The following is a 9130-nucleotide window of genomic DNA, read 5'->3' on the forward strand; positions in this document are numbered from 1 at the left end:
ATTTTCTTCCATCTCTGTCCCTGTCTCGACCAATTGAAGGTGAGGACAGGGATTCCTCGTTGGGGGAAATGGGGCCCTACGGGGACTCATCCTCGTATTAAAAAAATAAAAAATTTAGTTGGGAACGGGGATGGGACGGACGAGGTAGGGATACCCTACTCGTCCTCGCCTTGTCCCTGTCCTGATCAGGGTGGAGACTCAATCCTGCAGAGATTTTTGCCACTAAATTAGGAGAGATTTTTAAATTTTTTTTTTTTTTAAGAAAAGAATCAATTAAATTAAGAGAAATTTTCAAAAATTGAAAAAATGTCAAAGTATTTACTTAAATAGGAAAAAAAATACTAATAGACTTATTTCTGCCTCCATCAATTATAGACTTGTATCAGATTATATCACTGGTTGTCAATAATTGATAAATATTGATAGATTTCTATCGATTTCTTTCACTTATAGATTTTTATCGGTTTCTTTCCGTTATACATTTCTATGAGAGTCTATGATAGTAGTCTATCATTATCTATGATTATCATTTTAATTACTATTTTGAAACTAGCCATAAAACTAATTTAATTGATCTTTTATTGTCTATCATTTTCATTCTAATTAATAATTTTAAACTAACAATAAAATTATAAATAGAGAAGAAATAGAAAAAAATTATAGTTGAAGAACAAAAAGAAGAATAAGATTTATAGTGGAAGAAGAAGAGAAAAAAAATACGGTTGAAGAAGGAGAAGCCGGAAGATAGAGAAAAGTTAAAAGATGAGTTGGAGAAAATAATTAAATTTTGTTATTTCTGAAAATATTCCTGTGCATTACTAGTCTCATCACTACCAAACTCCGCTGTCCACCGCTCCACTTAACAAAGCTGACCCGTCATTGGAGCTCGGCCGATGCCGGAAACATTCAACTGAGATTCATAATCAAGTCGCCATCTAAGTTTCATTCTTCTTCTCCGTCTGGTCGTCGCTGAGACAGACAGAGAGAGAGAGAGAGAATGCAGTCTCTTCCATCAGATACTTTCGTTCTTCGTCCCCATATTCAGTCTCATCGATATTCCCTTTCAAGCTTCAGGCGACGCACTTCACTCGTCACGTCGTCTACCTCTAACAACCCGCTCCCTTCGTCTTTGTCCTCTTCTTCTCCCGCTGGATTCCACCGCGAATCTTCGCTACGGTTATTCAACGAACGAATTTGGAGTCGAAACGCTTTTTTCTGCTCCAAAACCAAACGGATTGATGTTGGATTGCTAGTTCCTCCTCTCCGATGCGAAGCTTCATCAAACGGAAACAGCGTTCAGGGCGAGCGCAGTTTGATGCAGTGGATTGAATTGCTTGGCGAAGCTTTATCTACTGCCTTTCCTGTTTGGGTGGCGTTAGGCTGCCTTTTAGGGCTGCTCAGGCCGGCTTCCTACGCTTGGGTTCAACCGGGATGGACTGTTCTTGGTATTACTCTCACAATGCTTGGTATGGGAATGACATTGACCCTTGACGATCTTCGTGGAGCCCTGGCAATGCCTAAGGAATTGATTTCTGGGTTCTTGCTCCAGTATTCGGTCAGTTCGTTTGTTTACTGCGATTATGCTATTGTTTGAACGAATCTGTAACTTAATGATTTTGTTGATCTCAAGGAACATCTCGTGTATGCTGCATAATTCTGTATGTGTGTGCCTTGTAGAAATTTGTTCTAGTTCACCGGAGGAAAAGAAACCACATTAAATGTTCAAACAGAAATGCATGAAGTCAGTGCTATCTCTGGCCATCAGAAATGTTCCAAAATTGGCAATGAGTGTTGACATTAAATTATAGCGAGATGAAGATATACTATTACGAGCTAAATGAATGATTGATTCGTCATCTGTAATATTCCAGTACTTTCTTTGAATTGTATGTCAACTGTGTGATGAAAGGCATTTCATTTGGATGAAATCCTTCTATTATTGATCTACTTTGTAGGTTTTTTTGAGTTTCTACTAAGGAAACGATTAATAAGAATAGTGAGACATATTGAGGATTTGGATTCCAGTTTCTTTAGTAGTTTTAGGAACTTCAATCTATAAATGAAATTATGAGATAGACTTTCATGGTTCCTGTTGCAGGTGATGCCGATATCAGGCTTTCTTGTCAGCAAGCTTTTAAATTTGCCATCTTACTATGCAGCTGGTTTAATATTGGTTGGTTGCTGCCCTGGTGGTATGCATTGTTGGTAGTGACCTTTCTCATTCTCCCTATTATGTATTTTAATTGTTTGATTTATCTTTGGTTTCAGGAACAGCAAGCAATATTGTCACTTACATTGCAAGGTATTCTAATTTTCGAAATTCCACCCTTTAACTTCTTTCTTATTAAATTATCTTAGAGGTTAAGAAAAATTTTATGGCTTTTCCAGGGGAAATGTAGCTCTTTCTGTGCTGATGACTGCGGCAAGCACTATGGCAGCCGTGGTTAGCAAGCCTACATAATGCTTTTGCTGTTGGGCGTTTAGTTTTAAATTCAAGTTTGCATTCAACCAAGAACTTTTTTTTCTTTTGTTTTATGTAGTTCTTCTGTCATTAAAACAGAACCTGGTATCTTTGTTAGTAGAAATGCAAACAAATAAGCAATCACAGTTTACTCCTAATTTCATATTTACACGAACATAGGAAAAACATTAACTGAACACAACAATCATTTTTTTTTAATCTACCATATGTTCCGTTTCAACTTCTCTTCAACCTGCATGTAATTTAAGCAAACACAGTTTCATAGGTATTGAAGTCTAAGTTATCATTTCTTACAGATAATGACCCCTTTTCTTACTGCTAAACTTGCTGGTCAATATGTTGCTGTGGATGCAGCTGGGTTATTAATGTCCACACTGCAGGTGCTATATCTAACAAACAATAGCAATATCAACATTTCTTCTTTTTTCATCTAATTACTCTCAAGTAACTTCACTTTCCATCATCTACAGATTGTTCTTCTTCCAGTGTTGGTTGGTGCATTTTTAAACCAGTATTTCCATGGCTTGGTTAAATTTGTCTCTCCATTCATGCCACCCATTGCTGTTAGTACTGTAGCTATTTTATGTGGAAATGCAATTGCTCAAAGCTCCTCTGCTATTCTGATGTCTGGCCAGCAAGTAGTGCTGGCTGCAGCTCTTCTTCACGCTTCAGGATTCTTCTTCGGTTATGTGCTTGCAAGATTGCTCGGCATTGATGTTGCATCTTCTCGGACAATCTCCATTGAAGTAGGAATGCAGGTAAAGCAGTTCATTTACCTATGGCATATCTTAGCTGCACTCGTCGGCAAGTTTGCTGCCGAGTATTTTACTACACAACTCATCAGTTTAGCCATTGTTGGTTTGACCTGGTTTAAATGAATCAATTTATGTGACAGAACTCGGTGCTAGGCGTTGTTCTTGCTACCCAGCACTTTGGAAATCCTCTTACGGCAGTGCCCTGTGCAGTTTCTAGCGTTTGCCACTCGGTCTTTGGCAGCGTTCTTGCTGGGATTTGGAGACAAAGCAAAGATTAGATGAAAATTATGTCTACATTTTGTATGGGACATGTGCTTTGATCCTTTTGATTCAGTAGATTTCTACCGTTGGGAAAGCTCATTAGCCATTTCCAATTGGTGCCGACAGGTGGTTTGCAATCATTACATGTTTGAACTTTGTTTAAGATATATATATAGTTTTTTGGTCTAAAAAAGAGTTTAATTTGACTCTTTAATAATTTCTTTTCCAATTTTTTTTTTAAAAAAATCTAATTAAGTTGATTTATTTTCTTTTTGAGATTTGAAAATGCAGATGGAAATAGGTCATTTTGGGATTGTTTTATAGACATCTTAATTTTATTTTATGTTTTATGATTTATTGAATTCAATAAATATGCGGTTGATAAGGATTTTGGATTTTGTTTTCAAAAATTATTTTTTGGTTTTGTGACCAAAACAATACAAATTCTGAAGAAAAAAAATAATTCTTAGTGTATTTAGATTTTGAATTTAAAATTTTAAAAGATGGAATTATATTAAAAAGATAAAAACATTAAAAAAATATATAGTATTATATGATATTATAAAATAATGATTATACAAATATTAGAAACTCAATTATTTTTGTTAAATTAAAATGTGTAATTATTATATATTATATGATATTATAAAATAATGATTATACAAATTTTTTAACATAATACAAGTTTATAAATTAATAAGCAATAGTTTAAATTCAACATAAAGTTTAGTGAGTAATTATCAATAATTTTATGGTTTATAAATATATTATCGAAAACCTTTTGAAAAATTGTTTTATTGAAATTTAAATATTGAATATGCTACCAAACATATATATGAAAATATGAAATATAATTTTATTTTTATTGAATCCTATATTTTCAAATTTATGTTTTCAAATCAAGTAGACTATATAAATATAGGTTTAAATTCTATCTTAGTCTCTAAATTTTGAATTTTGTTCTATTTTGGTTCTTAAACTTTAAAAAACAATCGATTTAGTTATTCAATTTTTAAAGTCTTTATTTTGTTCTCTATTATTATGACTTTGTTAACTCTTTGATGAAATTGCATCTAGAATTGAGCAAATTGAAAATGAAGTAAAATGTCATCTACCAACGAGCCAAAAGATTAAACAGTTAAAATCTTGAACGCAAAATGACTTTGAGTTCAACTATAGAAAATCGTTTTACCACCTAATTCAAAATTGGAACTTTGATTTTTTAACGCGTTTAACTTATTCGGTAGTCTAATCATCTAAAAATACAAGACTATCTCATCGCTTTATTTAAGTGTTTATTTGTTTCACAAATATTGTCATGAGATTTTATTTCACAAGATTTTACTTTTTATTTTAAAATCCAGGATATTATTATTCAAGAAACTTTAAAACCCATATGACATGGGTTTTTTAATGTCCTCCATACTTAGTGGGATTTTTATCCTAGGGAGATAGATAGAGTCGGATTAATTAATAAATTAATATCAATTAATTACTACTATTTATTTTAATTAATTATTAAATATAAATATATTATTTAGGCTTAACAAATTTCTCTACCAGGTCTTCAACTCTCCCTGCTGATTCAACTAGTAGAGAGGAATTCGTCCAGTTAGCTATAGCGATCACAGAAGTTCGAATCTCCTTTCTCAGTCCACTCTCAAACCGTTTATATCTATCCTCCTCCTCAACTATAATTGTAGAATCATATCTAGATAACTCTATATACTTCTATTCATATTCAGCTACTGTCATGTTTCTTTGAACAAGACTTAAGAACTCGTTCCTCTTTGCCTCACGAAAGGAAGTGGGATAATACTTTTTTAAAAAAAAAAAAAAAAAATCTCTTAAACTCATCTTAAGTCATCATCTCCGACATGTTTCTTCTGGAGTCCATCACTCTCCATTACTGTTCTGTTCTTTTCTGTAGCAGAAATACCGCTAGCTTGACCTTATGGTCTTTAGAACATTTAGTAACCTGACAAAATTTTTCCATATGAATTAACCATACTTATGCATCTGCTGGCTCAATCGTACCCTCAAATGCAGTGGCAGCCAGTGCTTTCATTCTTTCAATCACATACTTTTTTTTTTTTTTGGATTCGTCTGTATAGACCTCACATTGGTTGCTAGTCTCTGAGCAATTATGTAAAAAATCCTATCTTCTAGATTACGGTCAACTCTATCCTGAGAGATATTGGACTCTCCCTTGAATATTGCATCCCTTACTACTGGTTCTTTGGTAGAGTCCTAAACCCCGTCCGCCGTCTGTCGAGTCAGTCCGTCACTTCTTTGAGACATGTTTCCTATAACATTTTCATTATTAGATTCATAACATCATTTACATGCCCCTAAACTAATGCATGACTTTATTTCCTAAAACTTTATGCTCTGATACCAACTTGTCACACCCCTTCCTAGACTACCCTTTTAATCCAAGAAGAAATGTGAAGACAACAGTTGCCAACCCTCTTATGACAACTTTTGCCTAACATACTCCTGTAAACCTACTTTCTCAGCACCTGATAACACAGTTTACATCTCTTTGTAGTTCAATATCCTATCCATCAACAATTTAACACATAACAGAAGTTCCACATTAAGAACATCCACATCTAAACATGTATATTAGTACCAAAAGTACAAGTGTTCATATTTACAAAGTTGACTCGAAGTTCCACCATGAACCCTTTAATATATACACACAAAACTAGGGTTTAACAAAACATGGTGGACCACCTAAACTTTGAGTTCATGAAAATTCTGAGTAGTGACTGACTGACAGATTTGCTAGGCTTCGGGGCGTCGACCGCTACCTGGGAAGAGAAAACATTTAAAAGAATGAGCTTAAAATTCCCAATGAGTAACTACTTCAAAGAAACATGCTTATAATAAAGCATTTACATTCTCATTTTCAAACGTAAACATACTTGCCCTACAACATTGCATACTCATTTCCAAAGTTTGAAAATAAAAATGAAAACATGAAAACATGAAAACATAACATATGGAAACCCTAAAATAAAATTCATCATTAATTTCCTGTAAGCACTTCTACTTCTATGTCTGAACATGTGTAAGTGCCCTTTTGCTCAATCTCTAATAACCTTAGTTGAGAGAGAGTTTTTTTGCTCGATCTCATCAACGCCAATAACATAGATCATACGTGCAAGTAGAATTGAATAGGATACTGACTACCTTACCATACCGAACATAACGAGAATCTGGGTACCTTACCATACCTTTGGTACCAACATTGGAGTAGGGCTTGTATAAGGCCTGAAACATTCAAACATTTCATAACATGGGCATAAGCTTACTGAAAAAGCATACCAGATTCACATATAAAATCTCATTCTTTAAAATTATGGATTATGCGATCAACATATAAATAAAGCATGCATTGAGGAAATCACATTGTAAAATAGCATGATAAACTAGTTATGTGCTGGAAATCATTTATGAAACTACTCAGTAGAAATATTTTGTGAAAACATGTCACTCACTGTTTTAAGCTGCTTATCCAAGGGTTTGTAAGTCTCTCCTATTTGTGTTACCCCAAAATAAGGAAAGGTCCCTTGGTTGGTATCATTAGCTCCCTTTTGAGTTCAACACATAAACTTAACTTCATCGCATACTAGTAATTTCATCACACCATGACTAAGCTCATCATATCGCTTATACTTAACCAATTTACCTTTTACTTGGCTCTAGATAGGCAACCCTCACTATCGGGTGCTCGGTAAGTCACGAAGACATGCCTTTGTGCCTATGTGATAAATGTCCGCTGCCTACGATCACCTAAATCCTTACTATTATCTATGCACTTAATTGCATACCTCAGCAGGTCAGCTCCTTGCTTACTCTTCGGATGCAGCTGCCTGCTTATTCATCCACAACATCTTTCCATATTTTAACTTTTAAATTTCATAACTTCAAATCTAGCCATTATTTAACTACATTTCCTTATAAGAATTTGCTCATAAACAACTTAACCCTCTTACCTTAGGATTTTGAGCTGCAAATTCCTCTTAACAGGTTGGAATTCTTATAACTTCTTAACCTTGCTTGAGATTCTTTGAGGCTTGAATCCTTAGAAATTTCTTCAATTTCCCAACCTTTAATCATTCGAATCTCACCTTGGCAGCCTGAGATTGCCTTTAACTTCGTCTGAGCTTCAGGTGGGCAATGGTTATTCCTCTTAGCACTAAGAATTTGGCAAAATAGATTTCATCTTTGCTTCACCTCCTTAAACTTAGGTGTGCATGAACTCTGAGCTTAATTAAGTGCCACCTGGCCCACTAATCCTTAGTTAACATTTCTAAGGTTGCCACTTAGCCCACTAGCCGGTTGATTAAAACGAATGCTTATCTTAACTTCATCACATAAGATTTACGACTACGTAAGCCTTTACCAGGTCATCGCTCATTCCTAGCCATCATCGTATCACCTTGCCTCAAGCATTCCTTACAAGCCTTGCCCGATCAGCCTTCATCAACTTTCACAACATACTTCATTGCAGAACCTGAGCGACAATATCATTGCATCAGTCCACGACAACCTCGCTTGCCAACCTCTAAGCCTCTCGACCAACACCTCAACTCACTCAATAGCCAAACTAGCCTCTCTTATGGCCTCCCGCATGCTTCATGGGCCATACTTAACCATAACTTCCCTTCTTGCGTACCTGGCCTCATAGTTTGAGATGTCTTGGCCGCATAGTTTAACATGATTTCATCGCATCAAGCTTCCTATTTTTCTTATAAGTGTTAATTTCTCTCCATTTTGCCCAGGGATTAGAAATTCATACTTAGAACATTTTTTTGCCCTCCAAGTACCCGAGAGCTTAACCTTTTAATACTTAGAAATTTTTCACATCTTTTAGCTTAGCTTTACACCCAACTTTCCATTACCTTCCCCTACAATTAGAGATTTTTCCTTCTTCTCAACATGTATATACACACTCATTATACTTTCTGTATTATTTCAACTAATACAAACATCATAAATATATGCTTACAAAAGCTTAAACACATAATTAGGAGGACTTAAGCATAATTAATTAGTAAGACAAGTTTAGGGGTTTACAATTTGCCTTCCTCTTAGAGAAATTTCGTCCTTGAAATTTGCTTAATGCTTCATCATCTGAATAGGTGTGGATACTTAGTTTTCGTTGGTTCTTCAGTTTTCTATGTGGCTTCTTCTATTCCATGGTTTTTCCATAGCACTTTAACCAATGGTGTCTGCACCAATCTTGACCCTTCGAGTTTCAGGGAAGGAGTTTCAGATTTATTGTGATGCATCCAGACAGGGTTTATGATGTGTACTGATGCAAAAAGGAAAAGTAGTAGCTTATGTATCCAAACAATAAAAGAAGTATGAAGGTAACCACCCTACACATGATTTAGAGTTAGCGGTTGTAGTGTTAGCACTGAAGACTTGGAAACATTACATGTATGGTGAGAAATGTCATATCTTTACAGATCATAAGAGTTTGAAGTACATCATCGAGTAGAAATAATTGAATTTGCGATAGAGAAGATCGATAGAGTTAATTGAAGATTATGATTGCACTATTGACTACCACCCAGGTAAAGCTAATGTGGTAGTCGATAAACTGAGCAGGAAGTCG

General features: G+C 34.9%; 1 protein-coding gene across 1 annotated transcript; it reads left to right on the forward strand.

Annotated features, from left to right (window-relative positions):
• The first annotated feature begins 661 nt into the window (after window positions 1-661).
• On the forward strand, window positions 662-3883 carry LOC120085853 (Sodium Bile acid symporter family). Its single transcript, XM_039042075.2, has 7 exons — window positions 662-1555; window positions 2099-2192; window positions 2269-2302; window positions 2389-2443; window positions 2779-2862; window positions 2953-3240; window positions 3378-3883. The coding sequence occupies exons 1-7, from the start codon at window positions 998-1000 to the stop codon at window positions 3513-3515; spliced, it is 1251 nt and encodes a 416-aa protein (XP_038898003.2). The 5' UTR covers window positions 662-997; the 3' UTR covers window positions 3516-3883.
• Window positions 3884-9130: the final 5247 nt, after the last annotated feature.

Source organism: Benincasa hispida, chromosome 9 (assembly GCF_027475165.1).
Source record: "Benincasa hispida cultivar pf3 chromosome 9, pf3_genome.v1.1, whole genome shotgun sequence".
Classification (NCBI taxonomy): Eukaryota; Viridiplantae; Streptophyta; class Magnoliopsida; order Cucurbitales; family Cucurbitaceae; genus Benincasa; species Benincasa hispida.

Excerpts from the sequence above, each read along its gene's own strand:
- LOC120085853 (XM_039042075.2), top strand. The coding sequence starts at position 998 with ATGCAGTCTCTTCCATCAGATACTTTCGTTCTTCGTCCCCATATTCAG. Across the intron at positions 2,303-2,388 it reads ATTGTCACTTACATTGCAAG|GGGAAATGTAGCTCTTTCTG; the intron begins GTATTCTAATTT and ends TGGCTTTTCCAG. Across the intron at positions 2,444-2,778 it reads CAAGCACTATGGCAGCCGTG|ATAATGACCCCTTTTCTTAC; the intron begins GTTAGCAAGCCT and ends CATTTCTTACAG.